This window comes from Falco peregrinus, chromosome 6 (genome assembly GCF_023634155.1).
Source record: "Falco peregrinus isolate bFalPer1 chromosome 6, bFalPer1.pri, whole genome shotgun sequence".
Lineage (NCBI taxonomy): Eukaryota > Metazoa > Chordata > Aves > Falconiformes > Falconidae > Falco > Falco peregrinus.
The window spans coordinates 69,484,908-69,508,656 of NC_073726.1; the positions used below are offsets into that span (position 1 = coordinate 69,484,908).

At 48.6% G+C, this 23,749-nt stretch overlaps 1 protein-coding gene across 1 annotated transcript in view; it reads left to right on the top strand.

Moving 5' to 3' along the window:
* The window catches only part of WNT5B (Wnt family member 5B), a 76,402-nt gene extending 53,065 nt beyond the window's left edge, over positions 1–23,337 (top strand). The window contains exons 2-5 of the mRNA XM_055808286.1: positions 6,198–6,340; positions 7,058–7,305; positions 13,572–13,864; positions 21,840–23,337. Of these exons, the coding sequence (XP_055664261.1) occupies positions 6,198–6,340; positions 7,058–7,305; positions 13,572–13,864; positions 21,840–22,298 (1,143 nt within the window). The 3' untranslated portion in view covers positions 22,299–23,337. The remainder of the gene's footprint in view (positions 1–6,197; positions 6,341–7,057; positions 7,306–13,571; positions 13,865–21,839) is intronic.
* The last annotated feature ends 412 nt before the right edge of the window (positions 23,338–23,749 follow it).

The window sequence follows — 23,749 nt, forward strand, 5'->3', positions numbered from 1 at the left end:
AGGGGGGTCTGGGGAACGATTTCTGAAGAGGGAATTGTTAGTGCAAATTAAGGAGATGGGGTGCCTGTTTGGCGAGTAAGCTGTGACACTGTGGGCATGTTAAATAAGCCGCTGAATGGTCAGCAGAGGATAATACTTGGTACTTTTTTCCAATAGATGTATTTAGTGATTTGTTAGATTATGACTATACATAGTGGAGCTGGTCTAATTTCTTATACGTCTTGCCCATATAATTAAAGATGCTAAGAAGGTTTCAGTTTGTGATTACAGATGATTTGCTGCAGTCCCAGAAACCCTGGTATTCTAGTAGTCATGGGAACAAGAAGTGCAAAACTGGGCCAGACATGTCCCGGCTCAGGTCTCTGGCTCTCTACTGAGGTCACCAACATGCAAATAAGAGTTCCCATGGAAAAGGGTGGCCTGGATCTGTGCCTGGGAATATCGTAAATATGGATGGTTGCCAGGCAGCTATGTACCTGCAGGGATGGATTTATGTTGCTTCCTTCTTGATTTTGAAAAATCAAACCCTATTTTGTTTTAGCATATGCAGTTTCTGCAGGTGCTTCGCAGGTCACTGCTTTCCCTTGGGATGTCTGGGGCTGGTCTCAGTGGGCTCAACACTGGGATATAGTCTGCTGTAAGAGTACAACTACCATTTAATCACCTTGAGAGGGAGGAGGGTCATGTCCTGGTGTATCCATGGAGTTTGCTCCTTTTTTGGTAGTGGGTGAGATGGTCTTGCTCTACATGAGTTTGTTGCCCGCCATGTGAAATACTATGGCATAAATGACAAAGTTCATAAGGCTTTACATATATTCTCTATCTTTCACTAATGAGAAGCTGTTTTATTCCTAGAACCACTGTCCTTTATACCTATTCTGGTTTTAAACGATGAAAATGTTTAGTATCTGGCCTCTTTTGTTGTCTAATACTTCTGCTTTAGTTGCAGCTTTCCTCCATTTTTGCTTTCCTTGGTGAGGAACTTCAGGGAGAAGCTGTCACTGGGTCTGCTGAGACTAGCAGGTATATTTTGGCATTTGCTGCACCACATGCCCGGGTGACAGTGAGACTGGATGTCATTGGCCAGGGGAGTCATGGAAAAATGAAAGAGCAAGGTAGTGGTGAAAAGAAATCTGGATCTGTCAGCAGGGGTGACAGGTGATGAGATACAGAAAAAGGTAGCACACGAGCACATCAGGAGATAAAACTGAGTCTGTAAGTTCCAAAAGAAACAAGCAGGACAGAAGCAGGAATAGTCTGCCCTTCCAGTGGAGACAGACAGCAGGTAACAATTTGAGGAGGCAAGACAATGTCAAGACAAAAGAGGCAGACACAAAGGACTGATATGCTGGGATACTTTGAGAAGGTTTTATTAACACCTTCTGTAACACCCCAGCTACATCTTGGCCTATGGAGGTGACTCCAGTTGCTGCTTAAGTACTAATCGCAATACAAATAAAATGATGCATTTAGATCTGGGAAGGTCAACACGGTGGTACAGTGCTGAGAGAGGAATGGCTCGGCAGCAGGGGAGCAGCACAGGCCAAATGAGTGGGAGGTGGTGGGATAAAAGATGATTTAGGTTTCAGTGTGAGGGTTGCAATTTACCTTTAAGGGACTTTTTTGTTTGTTTTTTAAATCTACACTCCTTCTAAAACTGGTTCAGCTGAATGGCCAAGTATGTGACTTTAATGAGATTCCTGAAATCTTAGTAAGAACTGTGGTTAAAACCAAACCTGGCTGCCAGAAGCACATGTATAGCAGGACATTATGGTACATCTCTTGGTGCTGTCAACCAGCAGGTCCGTGGCACAGAACCAGAGGGCAGGGATTCCCTTTCAAGCAGCACATGTAAACCCTCCTTCCAGGGCAATGTATCTCTGGCTCCTTAAGTAGAGGAGACTACTTAAGTAAAGTGAAAAATTTTCTAGTCTTGGTGAAGTGTCTTATGTCAGGGAGAGCAATAAATGTTTCTGGATGCACTGGACATTGCGTGGCATTAAAAAAAAGCATTGAACCACAGTCAAGTTGCAGGAATAAACAGGAACTTGAAAGAAGCTCTTGATCCTTACAACAAGAATGTACGTCCAGTTCTCCCAAGCCTGGGAGAAACCGGGCAAATTGCACACATGAGGATCATTTGAGTTACATGGAAAGAGACCTATGTTTTCTTTCAGCATGCCTTATAGGACTTGCTAAAAATCTGTGTCGCACTTGAGTACCTCCCATATTTTTGAAAAACAATAAAGGGTAGAACAAGGAACTCTCCTTTTCTCATTTATCAGAGCTGTCTTCCAGCTAGGGTTCAACGTTTTTCAGTCTGCCAAATCTTTGCAAATGATCTCATGGACATGACCTCCCCTTCTTGGAGTTTTGCAGCTTCCCTCCAGCAAATGCGGTGGTATTGGGAAAGCAGTGATAGCTCTCCAGCTGCTCTGCCGTGACTTTGGAAACTCAGTGTGTAAATTTGTGCTTCGTGCCACCGTTGTCACCTCTGAAAAGCAAACAAAGGCAAACCACAGGTACTAACTTTAGGCAGCCAGCCAACACAGTAGACAGTTGCCTAGGGCAGCAGACTGTTGAATGCAGCAGAATGCCAAGGCTTTACAAAGATGCAGGCTTGCTGCTGCTGCTCTTCCCTCTAAGAAGGGAGCATTAGACCTTTAATCTGAGGTTGAGATTCATGTCCTGTTTCCAGGAGACAGCTCACTATTTGGCCTAGGTGATCCTCAGTGGTCTGGGTGCAAGCACCTGCAGTGCTTGAGCTGCAGTGAGGGTTCTGTACTGCTGTCTGAGTGAGCCAGGCCCACTGAAAGGGGTAGGATGAGGCAATAATCAGCAGAAGCGAGAGCAGCCCCAGGTTTTGGAGTTCTTTCTACCGACCCTTCTTTCCCTACTGCACTAGGGGCAGTGTGAGTTGGTGTGAGTGGGATGCTGCTGGGGAGGGATGGTTTGGGAGGAAAGTGGGAATCCCTTGGGTGGCAGGGGGAGGATGGGGTTGATGGCCAGGAGGGGTGGTCTGCCTGGGGTGAGATTGGGCTCTCCTGGATCTGAGACAGGGTTAACCAGGGAACAGAAAGGCAGGTGAGACCAGCTTTTTCCAGGGCCTTCCCAATACCCACTAGTCCTACCCAGTACCCCTTCATGTCACTTATATGGAGCACCCCAAAATCCTGCTCACTCCTAGCCTCCTTCCCCTGAAACCTCTTAAGTCATCATGACCCTGCCAGCATCCCAGTTGGTCATCCAGGATTACCCACTGGCAGCTCCTTACCCGCCTCTCTTACCTGATGCTTTATGGACTCCATTCATTGCAGCCCACCAGCAGCCCCGCTTCACCCCACCTCTCATCCTCACAAAATTTCATTGACTTCTCCCACCCAGCCCTGCTTTGGCAAACAACCTCACCAAAAGTGTTTGAACCAGCCCTGCAGCTGGGCTTAAAAAATAACCCAAGCTTTTTATTTACAAAATTGAAAGCTTTCTTTCAGGATTTTGGTGGCAAGTAGAAACAGGCGCAAGAGGAATAGACAGTATTCTTCGGACCACCAGCCAAGTGTTTTGCAGCTTTTTTGTCTAGAGGTTGCTGGCTGAGGCTAAACCACTCCAACAATGCCTCACCTGCTATTACCGCTTTATCTGAAGTCATAAACACAGCCGGTGAAGAAATTACTTCCAGCACCTTGAAAAGGACTGAATTCCATAATTCACATCTTAACAGCAGTTGCTCTCACCAGCAGCAGAATTTAGGTAGAATTCAGAGTTTCAGACCTTTCCTGCTGAAGCATCTCCTTTAGTTGCTGCCTTTGACAGGATATTAGGCTGCCGAGATATGTGATCTTATCCCATCCGGCAATTTTAATGTCTGGTGTTTCAAAATAAGATCATTGCCTTGCTTGTGCTTGTTGGTGGTCAGGTTGCTACTAGAAGTATTCACAACACTTTGCTGTTGCTAATTGTCAGCCACCTTCACACAGTAATACTTAAAATGAGATATTTAATTAATACTGTGTGTTTCTGGACCAAGTTTCACATGAGCACTTCCCATACTTTAGCAGCTGGAAGGGTTTTTCTTTCCACCATACCGCAGTGCCAGAGGTGGGCCACCAGTCCAGCACTGCATGGTGGTGTATCCGTGTCGCTTCATGGAGTGCTGCGGCTGCGCACATGGGCTCAGAGAAACTCATACGAACGCGGACGTTGACATCACTTGTATTTGTGGAAGTGCCTCATCGGCTGGTGCTGTCTCACATTCCTGGCTGGGAGAGGCACCAGGGCGGCTTGCCACGGTCTACTCCTTTCTCAGAATCCGCGAGGAGACTTGGTGAGGGCAAAGCTTGGAGATACACCTCTCCCATTGTGTCATCTATTTACATGGTGCATGCCTTGCGTGTGTGTGTGAGACAGCAAGGGCTTTTGTTTCCCCTGCCCTAGTTCTTCCTTCTGGCTGTGGTAAGATGGAAAGGTGGGACGCTCTCATCTCTGCCAGCGAGAAGGTTTTCTGTATCTGAGACTGGCTTGGAAATTCTTTAGATGACATCACACCATGTCTGTGCAGACTCATTGTTTGTCATGGAAAAGCCATTCATCCATACACAACTTCCTTCCTCCCCAGACTCCCGGAGATAAACTTTCCATTCTGTCTATTCCCTATAGAAACAGACCCAAAACATGTATGCGTGGCTACACACACATACACCTCGCCATCCCTCCGTCACGCTTGGAGCTGTGGGAGGAGGAAAAGGGAGGATATAGAAGATGGGAATAAAGTCACCCTGTTTTCTTCAGACGTGGATCCTGCTGTGCCCAAGCAGTAAAACTCCCCTCCCACCGAGGTTCTGGGTCACACAAGGCTTTTTTGTCCTGAGGCTAATTCTGGCACTTGCGGCCCCACATCTGCCTGCCAGGTGAGATGGGCCACCAGCTGCAGGTACAGCACATCTGGATGGGGGAGGAAGCGAAGCATGCTGCAAACAAACACAGCAAGTCCACCGTGGCGGGTGTGAGGAATTTGATAAAAAATATACTTCAGCGGTCTGAGCTGCCGAGTCTGGTGATTCATGTCTCGGGTGCTGCTCGTGAGGCAGAGCGAAGGGCTGGGTACTTGCGGGTCTTGGACCATGTACGCCGTGCCCACAACCTGGGGGGGACCTGCACGTTCAGCCTGTGTTCAGGGAGCCACCACCGGAGGGGCAGTGGCAGGGGGACACCAGGCCTGGTGAGAGGATTTCATGGGAGACGATAAGGGGGCATTTATCAGTGGTGGAGAGGTGGGGACTGTGTGGCACAGGATAGGACAGGATGGTGGGAAGCCACGTAGAGATGGAGGCAGCAGCAGCGGTGTCGACAGCTGTGGCATGAGGGAGGCAGGGTGTGAGGAGTGTTTGTTCCAAGTACCCGCACTGGTCCAGGATGCCTGCGTTTGCTTTCTGCTGGTGTTGGGGGGTGAAAAGGGCCGAGGAGCTGCCAGATTACCTCTGCCTTTGAGGTTCCTGGTGGGTCCAGCGGGGAGGGGAGAGGGGTGTTTGGACACGAGGAGCCTTTGAAGCTTTTCCCCTGTCCACCTCCCCAGCCCATAAAGCCATTAGGCTGTGGTGCCAGCCCCGTCTGCGCGGCCGCCGGCAGCCCAGCCGAGCCCCGCAGATCCCCGCCCGGGGCGCGGGGCTGGGGCCCCGGCGTGGGGCCCCTCTGGAGGCCGTTTTGGGGAGGGGGCGGCCCATTTCCGAGCCGGCCCTGCGTTACGGAGGCAGCGGGGCCAGCGCGGCGCTTTGATGTGCCCCGCCGGCTCCCTGCACACCTGCGGCCGCGGGGCTGCCCGCCACGGCCCGGCCCGGCCCGGCTCGGCCCGCGGTGGCACCGGCGGACCACGGGCCGGGGGAGGGGGCGCATCAAAGGCGGCCGAGCGGGGGGCAGCCCGGAGGCCCCTCCCGACGCCCCTGCGGGCGAGGCCAGCCCCAGGCGTCCCCTCGCTCCCCCGGGGCCGGACAGGGAGCGTCGCTCGCTGCGGCGGAGCCCCGGCAGCGCGGCCCGGGCGGGAGGCACGGCCGCCGTCGGAGCCCCCGGGAGGCGGCGGCCGGGGGAGGGTCCTGCGGGGGGCGGCGGGGCGGGGTGGGAGGGGGCGGCAGCCGGGCTGTGCTCGCCGCGCCCCCGCCGCACGCAGGCCCCGCTCAGGGCTTCTCCTCGGCGCTTCTCCGCAGGGCGCCCCGTCCCGGCGGCCGGCTCTGCGGGGGCTACCCCAGCGCCGCCGCCCGCAGCCCACCATGACCGGGCCGAGGCTGGCCCTCGCCGCCGCGCTCCTCTGCAGCTGCACCTCGCCGGTGGCCGACGCCAACTCCTGGTGGTAAGTGAGGGCGCGGGGCAGCCAGCGGCGCCTTTGTCCGCCGCCGCGGGCCGGGGGCCGGGGGCGGGCGGGGGAGCGGGAGCGGGGCGGCCGCCCTGCGCTCCCCGCAGGAACTTTCCTGCCTCCCGGGCGTCCTTCGCCGCAGCTCGCTTCTTTCCAGGTTCCCCCCTCCCGCTGACCCTGCCTCGTTTCTGGGGACGTGGGACGTAGCCCCTCTCTTCCAGGCGTTTCTGGGCTCTGTTTGTAGGGGCTTGGTGCAGCCCCGTCCGGGCTTTGAGGATGTGGGGAATGCGGGAGGAGAGGATGGGTAAGGTTTCCGACCCGCTGCCAAAAGCCCCGGGAGCAGCCGCGGAGCCCCCTTCGCCTAAGGAGCGAGAAAAATAGCCTGGCTTGAAGGCAGGCATGGCTCGCTGGCGGTCTGTGAAAAAGCAGCTCACTTTCTTCTTTTGCAGAGAAAGTGCTGAGCTTTCTCTCTGCCCCCTCCCCATCCCGGGTGTCCTCTGTGTTTAAACTCGGGTTACAAACGAGCTGTGTTCCTCCCGCTAGAGCCTTGGAAAAGCCTTGCATCTGGCAGAGCCGTAGAGGGAGGCAGCTGACATGAGAAATGCGCCCGGGCTTTGGGAGCGGGGCTGGGCTGGGCTGGCGGGGAAAGGTGCCGGGCGTTTCGCGGAGGGGGCCTCTCCCTCCAGGCTCCCATGGATGTTTTTCTCATCGTAGGTCTTTGGCCATGAACCCCATCCAGAGACCTGAGATGTACATCATCGGCGCGCAGCCGGTGTGCAGCCAGCTGCCGGGGCTCTCCCCCGGGCAGCGCAAACTCTGCCAGCTCTACCAGGAGCACATGGTGTTCATTGGGGAAGGGGCCCGCAGCGCCATCAAGGAATGCCAGTACCAGTTTCGGCAGCGGCGGTGGAACTGCAGCACGGTGGACAACACCTCCGTCTTCGGGCGGGTCATGAAAATAGGTAGGAGTACCCGGTACAGGGAGGTGCTGGGCGCCGGCTGGCTGTCCCTGTGCAGTGCTCTCCCTTTCGCCAAATACACACGCAGGAGTAATGAACCCCGTTAGCACTGCTCCTAAAGCTGTGCTTAACGAGCTTTTCCATTCCCTGGTGTGCTGGCATTGCTTGTGTGTTGCCCGCACCTGGGTGGGTGGCAGCAGGGCACCTGAGACACAGCAGGAGTTAGTGGGACACACACACTTTCTTCGGGGGGGCATGGGAAGGTCAGGAAGAGAGAGGCTGCTCTTGTTTTGTGTGCGTGTTTAAAGGTAGGGAGGGTAGAAGCTGGAGCCAGGAACAATGGTCCCATGCTATCATTCCTAGCATCTGGAGTGCCCTCGGACAGGGAATGCAGCCTCGACATGTGGGAAATGCAGACTCCTCTGGCATGGGATCTCTCCCCCACCTTCACTGTTCTGCCACTTTCTGTGTAAACCTAGGAGATTTTTATAATTCCTGCCCTGCTGGCCGCAAGAGGCACATTGACAGGCCATTGCTGCACTTGAATTGAGGTGTGACCTAGCTGCATTGTCCCAGCTCCTTTTGAAATGCAGTCATCTGATGGCAAGAAACTGAGAAATCCGGGCTCAGTTTGATGTGTCCGACAGCCAGGACAATAAAGAAAAGGTGTTAAAACAGTCACTCAACTCACACACACACACATGCACGCTTTCCAACCCCTGTGTAGAGGTCTTGTTTCCCACCCACAAAGCCAATCATTTACACTGAAGAACCAGTACTATTTCTTGGTTGTGAGGTCAGGGAAAACACTTAGCAAGGGATGGGAAAAGACCTTCAGCTCCTGCACCCCCAGCTGCTCCCAGTATTGCTTGCACCTTTTTGTCTTCACTCTCAAAAAAACCTGCGTAGGCAGCAGGACACCGAGATGCATCTTTAATACGTCTGGGGTGTCAAGGCGATAGGGCACCAGGGTAATCAAGTCCTGTGATCCCTTCCGTTTGATCCTGAAATTCTTATCTGTCATCTTAGAGACTTTTATAGATTTTTTTTGCATGTGTTACTCAGTCTTTCAGAATTTCTAATTCAGCCCACCACAGCCATTCTAATTCCTCCCTTTCTGTCCAGCTCATACCCCAGCAAATCCCTGCTTCTCTGGGATGTTCCCCTGGGAGATGCCGTTTCCTGAGGCGTACTTTCAGCTCTTGATGCACATCCAAGGCATCTGCACCCTTGCTCTCTTGCTTTCTGATAGAAAGGGTGGTGGCCAGGTGAGGCTGCATGCAATCCCAGATTGTTAAAACTTGTGCTTTGGGGTATGAAAACAAATTTCAGCCACCAAGAAAATACAACTCCATCTTTTCCTTCTGGTGTCCCTCCCTCACATGTGACTTATCCCAAATAATAGGGTAAGTTTAAGATCCCCAGAGAGATCCTAGTGACTCTGCAAGGACACAAGAAAATAGGAATCTCCCCTTCTGGGGCAAACCTCTTCTTCTTCTTCGGTATTTTCCTGCAGCCCTGGGTAAGTCCACACTTGGAGAAAAGAAGTAAGGGTGAACTAAGACAAAGCAAAGATCAGAGCTGAAGGATGAAAAGCTGTCAGGAAGGATCAGAGGGTATGCAGGAAGGAGGGACTGGAGCGGAGAGTGGAAGAGGAAGGATCTTTCCCCTCTAAAATTAATTTGATCCTATTAGTTTAGATTGGGAGTAGGTTTGTTTTTTGATGAGGAAAGAGGTGTGGTGGGTATGTGATGGGTATGTCCGGTATTCCGGCTGCTGTTTGGTTTGTGTGCACGTGCATTTGTTTGTTAGGAGCACTGCTCATGGTAATGTCTGTGAGGTGATTGCCTGCTGTTTAAAAACCTATCCTAACAAAGAGTTTTGAACCTATCTCCTTTAGATTCTCTGGTTAGTTAGAGCATGTTCAGGTGTTTATACTCCAGCACAAGACAGCACAGCAGTAGGAGAAATGTCACTATAGGTGGCCTGGGGTATTAAAGGGTCTGTGATGATGCATTGCTGTTGTCTGTGTCAGTGACAAGCTGTTGTGGAGGGAGATGCTGCCTCTTTTCTCTTAGCTCCACCTTCCACTTTTTCTTACTTTGTAATGAAGCTTGCTCATCATTTCAGCAAATCTAAATTTCCATGCTGAGGAAGAAAACAAAGCCTTTCAATCTCTCAGGCTGTGCCAACTATAAAGTAATTCTTCCCTGCGATCATACTGTGTGCCTGTCTCCTTGTTTTCAACCTCTGAGCCCCAGTTCTGGACCACAGCCCTTTTTCTGTACTCTGTGCCAATGGCATGAGGAAGGTCTGGAGCCCAGAGTATCTGCAACAGTGCAGAGGCATGCCAGAGTCTTGAGGGAGGGAAAAGATAAGAAGGACCCAGAAGGTGTGTAGTATGCCAACAACCCTCGGCTGCCCACCCACCGATGCAGGCATGGTATATATTATATGATTTCTTGAGCTGCACTGGATTGTGAGAGGGGAGGAGAACCTACCCTGGCCAAGTCCGAAGCCTGGGAGATCCTTGTAAGAGCATTCACTCAGAAACCTGGAAGATTTGTTTCCTTTCCCCATACCAGAACTTGGCTCAGCTCAGAAATGGGAGACCTAGTTGGTCTGTGTTTAATCATGACACCTTCATTTTGTGCATTTCATAGAGTCAGGCCGTCCAACGATACAAAGCTTTTGTGGAGGCATCCGTAGCGCTGAAGTAGGCTGCTTTTTTAGCATTGTTTTTTCCCTACTGTCGTGGTGTGAGAGTTGCTCTCGCATTTTAAATGTGGTTTATTCAATAATGATATCTGGTGATACACAAAAATTATCCTTCTGAAGTTGCTTCTTGTTCTGTTGATACAGATTTTAGGCTGCGCACATGTGCATCTCTCTCTATATATGTATTATTATATACAGACACATTCCTTGCTGCTACGTTTATGAAGAAGACAAAGCTCCCGAAAAGGTCATGTTAAAATTTCCTCATGGGAGGACAGAATGTATCTCCTTCAGTGCAATCCTAAATGCAAGGCTGGGGTTTCCAGGTTAGTCCACTCATTTATGGAACCAAAGATCTTATCTCTTCTGCCTTTTCAAATGTAAAAAGAGTCATAAAAGAAGAGAACAAAGAGAAATATTTTTCCTTCGAGACTGGCAAACTCTAGGGATGTGCTTTTGAGAAAAATGAATCAGCTGAAAACTTTTTCATTAAAAAAAAGTTAGAGCAACACATTTTTCTCATCTTTACGTCGATCTCCCCGCTGGGATCCGTTCTCCTATTTCCTTTTTGAGCCGCTCCAGAAAAGCGACCCGTGGGGACCGACACCTCGTCTGGGTACTGCTCACGCTGGCACCCTCGGCAGAGCCCCCCAAAAAGCTCCTGCTGCTGGTGGCGGTGGCTGGCGGGCACAGGAGGGCAGCAGAGCTCCGCGGAGCTCCGCGCCGGCGGGCAGCGCCTCCCGCGCCCGCAGCCCCCGCACGGCCCGGGCCGCGCAGGGCACGGCAGCCCGGCTGGCTCCAGCCCGCTGCGCGGGGGGCGCGGGAGGGGGCAGAGGGGGGGCTACTGCCTGACCATCTCTGTAACCTCTGTTCACGTTCGCCTAAATTTGGGGAATAACAGCCCTGCCTTTTGAGATGGCAGCGTGGAACTGGAGTGAACTTTTGAGTTGGTCAGCAAAAACCCAAATAGTTTTCCAAGGCTGGAAGGTGTGGCAGGAGGGCAAAGAAAACTAGGGTTTATAAGCCCGCAATTGCCAGCTACAAATTTGCTTTGTGTTATTAGCACAGGGTTTCATGCATGCAGCCAGTCCCACCTCCCAAACCAAGCCACGGTCTTCCAAACCTACATCTGCTGAGCACCATGGTTTGTTCTGCTTTGTGGGCAGCAAGGGGAGGGGGGGTGAGCGCCACTGTGACTTGTTGCAGCCTGCTCAGCAGCCTGAACAACTCATGCAGATCTAGGGGCTGCGTGTTGAGTCGTGCAGCTACCTCTGAAACGTGAAGACGTTTAAAACGTGGACAGTAAAAGTGTAAATCCAGCCTGTGCTTTCAGAGATCTCAATCAAACTGTAAGGATGCTAAGCACCTGGAGTCATGCAGGCTCTGTCGCATAAGCTGTAACACCCGGAGGTCCTTCCCTTGTATTTATTTTAATCCCTGTAGATGCAGGGAGTGCTTTACTTAACAGGATGATCCTACTTAACAGGACGATCGGTGTGTCTGCAGGGCTGTCACCATACAGGCACAGACTGGTAGGGGCAAAACTGCTCATTGGACCATTACCTTCAAATAGCCATATCATGCAAAACAAACTAGATGAGTAAAAGCTTGATTTTGATTATTGAAAAATGGCCATAACTCCCTTATGGGCCAGTCTCAGCCGAATTACCTTAGCTAAGAGTCACTCCTCTTTACCTCTTGAACCAGGGATGTTTGAGGGACATAGTCTTCTCCTGATGACCTGCTAGTAAGGCCCTCCCTTCTATATTATGTGTCCTGTAGCATTTTATCAGCCTTGTGCTGTATTCCAGAGCAGAAGCCCTTAGTGTACAATTCTCATTGGGGAACGGGCAGGGGGGGGACACAGGGGCAGCAGCAGCGGCTGTAAATCGCAAGCTGTTCTGCAAGGTGGATGCCATTGACAGCCTTGCCTTTATCTTGGGTCATTACCACTAAGCTGGTGATAAGCTGCTATTAATTACAGATTGTCAGCACATGCAAATTGGAACAAGAGCATACCAAAAGCATCAGCTCAGTCCTGCTGAGGGAGCTGGCACTGAGAGCCTCGTGGGCTGGTGACAAACTGTTCTTGGAGGATCTGCCCTCTGATGTCATTCAAATTTGTTTGAGAGCATCTTGCTGGGTTTTGGTGTAAATAGCTCTTCACAATCAGATTGTTTATTCCAGTGAAGCATTAGCAGTTGTTCTCTTTATCACCTGAAAGTTTGGTGACACACAAAATTACTCTGAAGGTGTCAGGTCAGTTATTTATTACACCCCGTGGTAAAAGTGCAGGTGTGGATTGCCTCCTTTTCCTCATCCCCCTCTACTCCCCCTCTTCAGACCCACAGCACTCTCTGTGGGTCTCATGCAGTGTTCTGGCTGTGTTGTGCCCCGGTCAAATTGGGGCTGAATCACTGCCAGGCATACATAGCTGGAGACCCAATCCAGCTGCTTGGCTCAGACTCTTAAGCTGTACAGAGCATACACTCAAAGCAGGGCAGCCTCTAGTAAACCTGCTAATGGAAAGTCTTTTCATTTATTATTGTCTACATGGGAAAGTTCTACTCGTTCCAGCACTGTGGTTCTGTAGGCACTGGGAGAGTCTCTGCCTTGATACTTTATTGTAAAAATGGGTTTCCTTCAGTTTTTCTCAAAATAATTCTCAGCTGACCTTACGTAAATATAGCTGATGTTTTACTTAGTCTTACGTAAATATATAGTCTTATCTATGATATATATTATATATGATACATATATCAAATGTAAAAACTATAGTCTTATGTAAATAAGGTTGATGAACTGAAGAGCCCTTAAAGAGCACTTGTCCCAATTAAATGAAAACCATTCCAGAGTGATATCTGACTTAATCAGAACACTCCTTTTACACAGACCCAGGGTCTCAATGATTATTGGCAAATTCAGTGGCTAAGGCAACAGCTGTATTTTCAGCAAGGGAATAACCCTTTTGCTGCTTGAGTTTCCTCCAGGTTAAAATGAGAGGTTGCTGAAGGGGAAAGAGACTGAGCAGTCCCTGTCTGTGGTGTTGCTATTTCCTTTGGGCAAGGCCCAGAGTTTCCAGGGCTCTTAAATGGACAAACATAGGTGTAATAAAAATAATAATCCTTGAGGAGCAGCACATACAAATTGATGAAGAACATGAAGAACATGCTCTTCCCAAGAACGTTCCTGCAGGCAACAGCAGGAATCTCAGACCCTTCCCTGGTGTGTGTCAGATAGTCATATTTGGGTTTGATCCTGTTTACAGACTGCCAGCTCTGGACAGACAATTGACTGGGGCTGTTACTGTGAAATGAAAAAAAACAGGGTGCAAACCATGTGTTAGGGCAGACAGTTCCCTCTCTGCTAGAACGGGGTGGTGCCCCTGTGCCTGACCACCCCATTCCTATGTTCCAGTTAATTCTGTGCACTGTCTCCGAGCACACCATGTCCTACTTTCCAGAAGCTGTTTGCTGGCTCCTTGCTGTGCATTGCATTTGTTAAATGAGATCTGTCTCTTGTTAACTTTGCTTCTCATGTCTCTGTCACAGGTAGCAGAGAGACTGCTTTCACCTATGCAGTCAGTGCCGCTGGGGTGGTGAATGCGATCAGCCGGGCTTGCCGTGAAGGAGAGCTCTCCAGCTGTGGCTGCAGTCGGACAGCCCGGCCCAAGGACTTGCCCCGGGACTGGCTGTGGGGTGGCTGCGGGGATAACGTGGAGTATGGATATCGTTTTGCCAAGGAGTTTGTGGATGCTAAGGAAAGGGAGAAGAACTACGTGAGAGGTTCAGAGGAGCAGGCTCGCATGCTGATGAACTTGCAAAACAATGAGGCTGGTCGTAGGGTAAGTTGAATGCTGACCCTTTCTTCTTTCTCAGAGGCAGATTCAGAAGGCTTGAGATACCTAGATACCAAATTACTTGGAGGTTTGGTGAGGGATAGTCCAATGATGCCCCAGTAGCAGTGTATGGTGACATTTTCTGCATTGTAGTGAATATTACCGACAATATTGACAATATGATATTCCATTTTTGATGGCAGGCTTCTGTTGCCAGCTAAAGCCAGTGAATTTTTGGGTCTGTTGAGATACTGTATGACATATGTGTGCAGGCATGTAAACACCTGCCAAATAAACTAGGTGCTATCATGACGCACCTGCAAGGTTTACGTCTCAGAAACTGTCTTCCCAGAGCTGGGAAGTGGCAGGCTGGTGCTGAAAAGAAGAATCTCTTGGCTTGTGGAGTTTTCTTCTACTGCCACCATTCAGATTTAGGAGAATGTAAGGCCAGAAGCAAACATCCGATCAGGCTACCTGGCTATCTCTGAAACTTACGCCTTGCTCAGTTACCTGGGTATTGGGCAAAATAAATAATTTGCATCTAGGTGACAGACATTTTCTGAGAAGATATACAGTTTTGATCTGGAGATCCCTAGGGATGGAGAATCCACCTCTTCCCTTTGTAGTACACTACCGTCATTAATCACCATGTTTCAGCGCAGTACCCCATCATCACATGAATTTATCTGGCATCAGCTTCCAGTCAGTTCTTTTTCTGACTTTTACAGCTAGATCCAAAAGCCTTTTAGTAATCGGAATTTCCTCTGACTAGAAGTATTTATCTGCTGTAATTTATTCATTCACCACTCTTTCTTGACAAACTCAGCAGCCATCAAATCATTTTCATGGCATTTTAGTGTATCCGTTCCGTTTTTTCCATATCCTTTTGGAAACTAGATACCGAAATGATGTGCTGGGTTCTGGTATTTGTATATTCTGATGCTGTAAACATAGGTGAAGTTGCCCCCTTTGTATGTGTTCAGTGTATGCACATATGCTTTTTACACAATTCCTCTGTCTGTGATTAATAGCCTGGAAGGTGTAGCATCAGTCATATGCAGTACAACTGTAATCCTGCCTCTTTCCAAATGGTAGAACAGGAATATTTACTTGAACATTTGTGCCTTTTACATGGGGTGTTTAAAATGTTTACCGTTCTTCCCTAGTAGTGAGCTTTTCGAAGGTTAATTTTATTTCTAATGCACATTAAACAATTCTAAGTGTACTTAGACTTGCTCTTTTGTACACTCTTAACTAATATCCTTAGTTCCCTTACCAATTTTATGCCATTTCTTACTTCTAATAGTTACTGAATTACCTTTCCTTTTCCCATGTGTGCCTGTCTTTTCTGCGTGTGATTTCAGCTTCATTTTGCCAGCAAAGAAGATTTGCTCTATTTGTTTGATTGTGAAATCAATGCGTCAGGTTGAAGCACTGCAAATACTTTATGGTTCTTTTGCAAAAATCAAATTGGGGTAAATTAGCAGTACGTCGAAAACTGTGAACTTGAAAGCTGTAGAACTCACTGGGTTTTTGATTTGGCATTGTGTTTTCTTTGACTTGGAAGGGCAGAGGGTCTGCATTTGCTTAGAAATGGGGGGGCATTCCTCCATGGTGTAGCTGCCTGAAAGTAACATTCTTCTCTGCATTGCTTGTTTTGAACATCTATGTCTAGAGTCATGAACTTGGACTGCTACGAAAAAATACCCTGCCTAAAATAGGGAGTGAATATGTTATGAGACTTTTTTACAGCCAGTCCCATTTCCTTGAGGGATCCAGAGACAGAATATGGCCAATAGTTTGAGGTGCCAGTTGAACTGTAGTAACACCTGTGTTAGAAAATCAAGTCAGAAGATACTTGCTCCACAGCATGGGTAAAACACTACCCTGTCCTGTTATTCTTGTTATATGGGCAAGAATCTGACTGAGCTGTGATTTTGGATGATGGTATGGTTTTAGATGGAAGAAAGCTTTGTCTTGCTTTAAGAACAGACTTAAAACCAGTTATGTCCAGCCTACTACGGTGCAGAAAGTTGTTTAAATTGTACTTGAAATGCTACAGTGCCCGTGCTTCTCTGGACTCCATAGGCAAGCTCTCAAGGCGATTTCAGTTAACACAGGACCTGGACAAAAGCTTTCCAAAGGGGCCAGCAAAAGAAAATGTTATTTCAAGCTTGGTTTTTGTAGACTCTGTAGAACAGATGGCTGTAGAAAATAACCTTAGATTCAATGAATACAAGTAATTTTAATTATATTAAATGGAAGTATAAACCAGTGTGTAATTAAGCTTGTGGATTTCAAAGAACAAACCGATAAACTAAGAGAGCCAGTTAGTAAACTCAGCCGAGGAGCTCAATGTGGAGGAGGTCTGGAACTTTTTCAAGTCAAAGATGCTAAAGCCATTACAATTCTGCATGCCAAGCAAGAGGAAAAAGCTTGTAGGAAGACTATCCAGACCTCACTGAATGAATAACTACCACAGAGAAGCTGTTAAGAATAGACTGAGAGCCTACTGCTAAGAATGGAAAAAAAGAACTGATAGCAAATAAATAATGGAAAGGTCTGTCTTAGAGGTCAAGAAGTGTAAAGATGAAGTGAGAGCAGTAAAAAATCATGCTGAGTCAGACCTTGCAAAGGGTAGTAAAATAAACAGCAAAGTTTTTTAAATTTTGCAAATAGGAGGAGGCTGGAAGAAAGGAGACTCCTAGTCAGTGAGGATGGGGCTGAGTCTAAAGACAGAGTCATTTTGGTCCCCAAAGTGAGTGAGTGCTTTACCTGGGACTTCAAACTGGAATGGGGGGCATTGCTCCCAGGGAGGGGTACTGCATGCCTGCTGCACAATGGAAATGTCTTTTTCTGTCCTCGGCGCTTCTGCCTAGGGGAATAAGTGCTTGTAGTGTAAATTTTTTAATCCCCCTGGGACCCTGCTTTTTGGGGGAAGTCAGGCAGAGTGCCCTAGGGGCAGGCACAGTCTATCACAGTAGGCAGTGGCCAATGGTGTTGGCATGATGTGGGAGCGAGGAAGGCATGAGGAGGCAGCTGGAGGAGGCAGCTGTCTTGTTCAGACAGGTAGAGGAAGAAGAGCTGAGCAGCAGGTACCGCAGTTTGGGGTCAGCAGACCCGAGATGGGTGGGATGGTGCCAGGGGCTGCTAATGGAGGGGAGTTTGGGATCAGGTCACATGATTCAGATGGCAGTCCAGTGGCAGCAAAGGGTTGACAGGACAGAGGTCTCTGGGGTAAATGAGGCTGGAGCTTTGGGGTGGATTGGGTGGATGAGGATTTGGGGGTAGTGAGCAATGGAGGTGCTGGGATCAAGAAAGGAGGTGGATGTGAAATGATCTAGGGATAAGACCCAGGATGGCTCTGAGATGGCATTGCTACAGGTTCCAGGGCTGTCTGGTCAGGATGGTATTTGGGCAGTACAGGGCAGCCTTTCCTCTTGGCTCTTAGAAGTATATTAGCATGGGAGCAAAGGAGAAGGGCTGGAAATGTAAATTATCACCACCAAGGTGGGTGCAAAGCTCAGGTAGTGTCATAAAGCTCTCAAGTCATGGTGAGTGCCCACTTTCTTTCCTGGCACTCTGAAAAAGATGGCACCTGGCAGCACAGGCGGTGTTACAGGAGGACGTGGGGGAAAGGATATCTCAGAGGAAGGGGCAAAATGGGAAATAATTGGAGAAGAATTTCTCAAAGATTGATCACACAAGCATTTAGAACATTACTGATTTCCTAAAAAGCAAGCTAGATCTGACAAGTCTCATTTATCTGAACTTCTGTGAGACATTTAATGTATTTCCCACATGAGAAACGCTTAGTTAAATTGGGAAAGGTAAGGAGAAATGCAGCAGCTATGAGATGGACAAGAAACTGATTCAAAGAAAGATGTCAGTAAGTTGTGTGAAAGGGCATCTCTTGGTCTTAACAGAGCTTAATTAGCAGAGTTCTTTCAAGGACTTGCTTCAAGACTAACACATATTATTTTTGTTTCTCAGCCTCAACACAAGATTTAGGAATGGGCTGATGAAATTTACTGATGATGCAAAGGTGGCAGGTAATACGAATACAGGGGAGAATCTGAATTTTGTACAGCAGCTAACAACATTAAGACCATCACTTGAGGTCTTGTATAAAAAACATTTTTAGTCATTAGGAAATGAGTAGGAAAGAATTGGTTGCAGCAGTCAGCTGCAGATATAACATGGCTTGGAAGGTGGTAAATACCCTATAATTTACTAGGGAAAGCCTTTTTATAAAACATGGGGAATACTAATGTCATTGTATTGAGCTCTTGTGAGGCCCCAAAATATTGTATGTCTCATATTCCCAAGCAAAATGACCTCAGACTAGAAAAGGCTTGTTATGGCTGACCCAAGGGATAGGAATCTTTTCTTAAGAAAGTGGCCTGGAATAGCTTGCCATGTTTAGCCTAGCAGAGTGAAAGTTGAGAGAGGATATGACTGATGTCTGTGTTAGTGGGAGAAATAATAGGGAAGGAAAAGTACTTTCTAAGCAAAAGGCCAATTTGGCACAATTGCAAATGGGCATAAAGTGAATACATTTAGGCTGGAAATTAGAAAAAGATATTTTATCATTGGAATAGTGGTCAGAATAATGGTGGCTGAAAACCTAATTGCTTTTAAAAGGGCACTCTATACATTTAAGGAAAATATCATTTGAAGTGGTGCCCACAACAGCAAGAGATCATACTTAATAACCAAGGAGGTCTCATCTCATCCTGCATTCCTAAACTTCTGAGATTCTGGTTTTGAAAGTAGGAAGGTGCATGTGTAACTCCATACTCCCAAAAGCTGGTGCTGAAAGAAAGGAGTACTGGAGACATGGCAGTGAGCACTGCTAAGTGTCCACCAGGTGCTATCCCACGTACAGTCTTGCCCCACTTTCCCAGGCAGCATTTCAGTTGATGTCTTCTGATTTCTAGGCAGAGTTTTGGCACGTCCCCTCACTGAGTTTCCTGTAGGTGAGAAAGTTCTCCTTGAACCTCGAGGAGCTCTGGTGGCAAGAGAGAAGATTGTCCCTGTTCTTCATGGCTCTCAGAAGGAGCTGAGAGGGATGGGAGCGGACCAGAGGTCTTTCATCTTTCAAGCAGTCCTGACCTCATCACCCCTTCACTCCATGTCGGAGTCTGTGGTGGCTCCTGGCTTTATTGGCCTTGTTTGTTTGTCTTTGGCTGTTATCTCAATACGTCCTTTCCTTCCATCTGTCTTCTTCCAATTGGTCTCCATTACCCTCTCTTATTTCCCCCCATTCCTTATCAGTTGCCCTGTCTGGCAAACTGTGGCAGTCAGTCCTTCCGTGCTGTTTACCCAGTCAGCATATGGCAGGTCTCAGTCATCAGTCACTCAAGCCAGTGTCAGAAGAGCCTGGAAGGGGGTCTGGCTAATTGACCACATAGGAATTCCCCATTAATTCTCTTCCCATTCCCATCCCTGCAAGAAAAGAATTGGAAGAGAACTTGGGCTTATGGGAAGGGGCTTTAAGCCTTTCCATTAGAGGCATTTTCAACCTGCTTAAGTGGCATGGCCATCGATCAGACCCTGCCCTCAGAACTGCATGTGGGGTCTGTTATTCTTTACCTTGACCTGAGCCTGGTCAGAGAGGAATTCTCCAATTTCCTCTGCTTTCTCCTCATCTGGGCAGCAAAGATGGAGAGTCATTTAGCAGCTGAAGCTATGGTTCCCTCCACAGGACGCTGATAGCGGGAGCTGCAGGGGGCTGAGTGGCGCCATGCTTACCTGTGATAACTGGTAGCATTTGCATTCCCCAGCACAGCTACTACCCACATGGGCCAGATGTTTTGAGCATCAGTTGCTTAAAGCCAAGTCAGAGTGAACTCAGTCCCATGACATTAACTGAGAGGGATCAAGTTGCAGTGTTTTCCTAAAGGAACAAAGCCCAGGATTAGGAAGAATCGTAATACTTCATAAAAACACATGCAAGGGCAAGGGAGGCATGAGTGGCCTGGGATTTGACAGAACCATAACCAAAAAGTGCTAACACAGGCTTATAACAAGCAGGCTGGCAATGCAGTGAGGATATAGTGAGTGTCTGGGGCTCGGGAAATTCAGCTGTAGCTCTGTCTGGTTATAGTACAGCAGGAATCCTTAAGTAACGGTGTGGTTGGTCCTCTGCAGTTGTAGTTTGATCCAAGGCAAGTGCTTAAGTCCCAGCCTGTAGCTGTTACATTGCGCCGTGAGGGATTGCCTCAGTAAATTGAGCTCTGAGGAGCAGAACTAAAGCTTCTCTGTTTTAAGGACTCACTCCATTGACTTTCTCAGGAGCTGGATTGGTCTCCATGTGATTTAGCCATTAAGCCAAATTGAATCTTCACTAGCTGTCAAAAGCACTAGATGTTAGTTAGACCAGGAGCAATCAGTTGCTGTAGAAGAACTCTGACCTCTTGCTGCTGGTCCAGAACGTAGTTGTAGGCAGAAGGTTTTGCTTGCAGTATGCTCAGTTGCCTTAATCACCTACTCCTTGGCATGCGAATGCAGAGAGCTGGGAAGCTTTCTTCTGTGTCAGTGAGTGAGGCAGAAAAGAAACCTCAGTGTTCTGCAGCAGAAAAACCTGGCTAGAAGACATACTGCTGTCACCTTCAGAGCTTTTTCCCATGTTCTTTGATCTGCCCCACCAGATAAGGTTTGCAGCAGATGCCAAACACCTCTGCTTGGCACGAGGGATCTGGCAGAGGCAGTGTCCTGCGGACGTGCAGGACGCAGGATGTTCGTGGGAGAGCAGATGGGAGACTGACTGTGAGAGGATGATGAGCAGGGGCAGGGGGGAAGCTGCTCCGGTTGCGTGGGGATGCCGGCTCCTTGCTTTGCAAACTGTCAGTGCTCGTGAGTGCTGACGGGATCTCACGTAGCCTTGCAGTTCGGTGCCTGTCTCTGAAAATAATGGAAAGAACAAACCCAACCTGCATTTCAGTTTATTTTCCTAGGTTTTGAGCTTTGTTCTTCCAGAGTGTTTTTCAATATTTCTCTCTCCTCCTAGCTAGTGTGGGGAGGAGGAGAGGAACTGCTGTGCTCCTTCACATCATGTACTTGCTCTGCTGAGGGTTTAATGCTCACTGGCCTGAATTTTCAAGACTGTTTGCCGATTTTGATGCCGGATTTTCAGGGGTATGATGCATCATACAGACTCCGGAAAACGTAGCTGAAAATATCTTGGAAAGGACAGCGCCGAAAGCTTGCATTTGCGGTTTAAAACGTTAGGCCTTTCCGCGCGGCGGCAGCCCCGTTGGTGCAGGGACGTGTGTGGACACAAGATGGCGCCGGCTTGCAGTTAGGGCCCGCGGCCGGGCGCCCGGGTCGCACCTCGAGCTGAGGTGAGCTGCTGTGCTCCAGGCCAGGCCTGTCCGTCTCTCCCACCACCACCACCCCTGCTGGCTCCTCCTCTGGAAAATGATGCCTCCTCTGGACACTGCTCCCGAACGAGCTCCTCTCGGCAGAGATGGAGGGAAAGGGTGTGGGTCCGGGGGTTTATTTCCGAAGGATGCAGGTGCATCCCTGCAGCGATGGCGTTGGTCCCTGGTGTGGGTGATAGGACATGGGATGGTTCCCAGGTGTTCCCTTTTCTCAGCTCTGACGAGAAAAACATGTAAGACTGCCGTGGTCTGTGAGACTGGGGGAATTTCCAGAGTCCACGCGGAGAGGACTCTCTCATCTTTCCTGCTCATGACCCTGTTGTCAAGTCAGAAATCTGCCAGAGGAAAAGAAGGTGGGGTGGGGGAGCCATGTTTGGAGGCAGCATGACCAGAAATAGAAATATTTAGGGAACAGGAACGCAGCAGTCGCAACAGGAGGAAGAGGAGACTTTTGTCTTTCTGAAGGGTGAAACAACAGAAGTTGGGGGGGTAATCAAAGTAGTTATGAAAACGTGATGAATTCATTGTAATTAAGTCAGCTGCCAGTGCAGCAGGAATAAATGCAGCTTTGCCTGATGGCATTTCTTTCCCCACAGGCGGTGTACAAGCTGGCAGACGTGGCCTGCAAGTGCCACGGCGTGTCAGGCTCCTGCAGCCTCAAGACCTGCTGGCTGCAGCTGGCTGACTTCCGCAAGGTGGGCGACTTGCTGAAGGAGAAGTACGACAGTGCTGCTGCCATGAGGATCAGCCGCAAGGGCAAGCTGGAGCTGGTGAACAACCGCTTCAACATGCCGACGCAAGAGGACCTGGTCTATGTCGACCCCAGCCCGGACTATTGCCTGCGCAATGAGACCACTGGCTCTCTGGGCACCCAGGGCCGACTGTGTAACAAGACCTCGGAGGGCATGGATGGGTGTGAGCTGATGTGCTGCGGACGGGGTTATGACCAGTTCAAGAGCGTCCAGGTGGAGCGTTGCCACTGCAAGTTCCATTGGTGTTGTTACGTCAAGTGTAAAAAGTGCACAGAGATCGTCGACCAGTATGTCTGTAAATGAAAGGAGCCACCAAAGCAACAAATCTATATTATATAAATCTATATAAATATATTTTATATTTGTATAAATAAACAGATGATGATAATAATTAAAGAAGCTTATTTAAGAGACATTTTGGTTTTGAAATTTCCCCCATCAGGCCAGCTGGTTTGCTATTCCTTCAGTTCTGCTGGGGAGTTTGTCTTTGGGTGCGTCTCCCCTTGGATGCTTCAGTCAGGGTGAAGAGGCAGAGGAGGTGCTGACAAAGTAAACTGCTCCCCTGCATACAAGCACATGCTATTTCATTACAGAAACAAAGCCAGCGAGGAGAAGAGTGAGTTCTTTCTGCTCTCTCATCGGTAAATCTCAGCAATTTGCATCATTATTGCACATCTGAAATGACAGCCAGACATGGGTGAGGCCTAGTTACATGGGCTTCAAACCCTGCCACCCCACTGGGGAATTTGGAACCAATTCTTGGTCCCTTTAAAGGGCTTTGTCACATTAGAGGGAAAGTTCACCAAGGCTCTTCTACAAGAATATGGTTTAAAATTTGCAGTCCTGTAAACTGTTCCTGGACACTGCACAGACCACAGTGTGGTGGAGGAAGGTTAACAACCTGCTGTTGTGAGGAAGGAAGGTATGACCTGTGGCTGACCAGTGCATAGCCTGGGAGTCCCCATGAAGCCAGTACCTAGCTCTTCTGTACTGCCTGGGCCAAGGGGAAATCTGTCCAGCTCAGACTACATGGCTACATGCATGAGGGAGATTATTTTTTTCCCCCTCTTAATCCCATGCTGAAACTTAATTTGTCAATATAGAGGAGAAGCTGCTGGTGCCCAGGGATGTTTGCGAAGACAATATACTTCATACTTTGTCAGCAAAAAGAAGCATCGCATGCACACACATGCGCGTAGCTTCATAAGCACTCCTCACACTGCTGCGGGTTTTTCTCTTTGAAGTGAATGCAGGTGGTCACCTTGTTCAGCTCTTATAAATCCTCCTCACCACCATCCCAGATGTATAGTTTCTCTTTAACATTAAACACCCCTCAATGACATTTCTTTCCCTCTGTTGCTTGTGTATATGTCTGTTTTTGTTTTATTTTTTTGGTGGGGTGTCTTTCATTTTGCTGCTCTGTATTTCAGAGTCCAGGGGCCATGCTCTTCCCCAGCACAGGCTAATCACCGATACATTTTCTCCCAGAATTTGGGTGTATGTTCACCAATGGGTTTTTCCTTGGTAATAAAAGAGTATAATAAAATCATACTAGGGCAGAAGGCATTACCAAAGTCTGCTAATCAGTCTTACCATGTTGGGATTTCAGTAGAATCCAATTCATTAAGCAGGGAACAAATGCTGTTTCTAGCACAAGACATTTCCTGTGCCTCTCAGCATCTGCAGAGTTCATTTGCAGTCAGAACAATCAAGAGAAGCCATTTCCCAAAATATAAGGGTTTGCTAATATACGT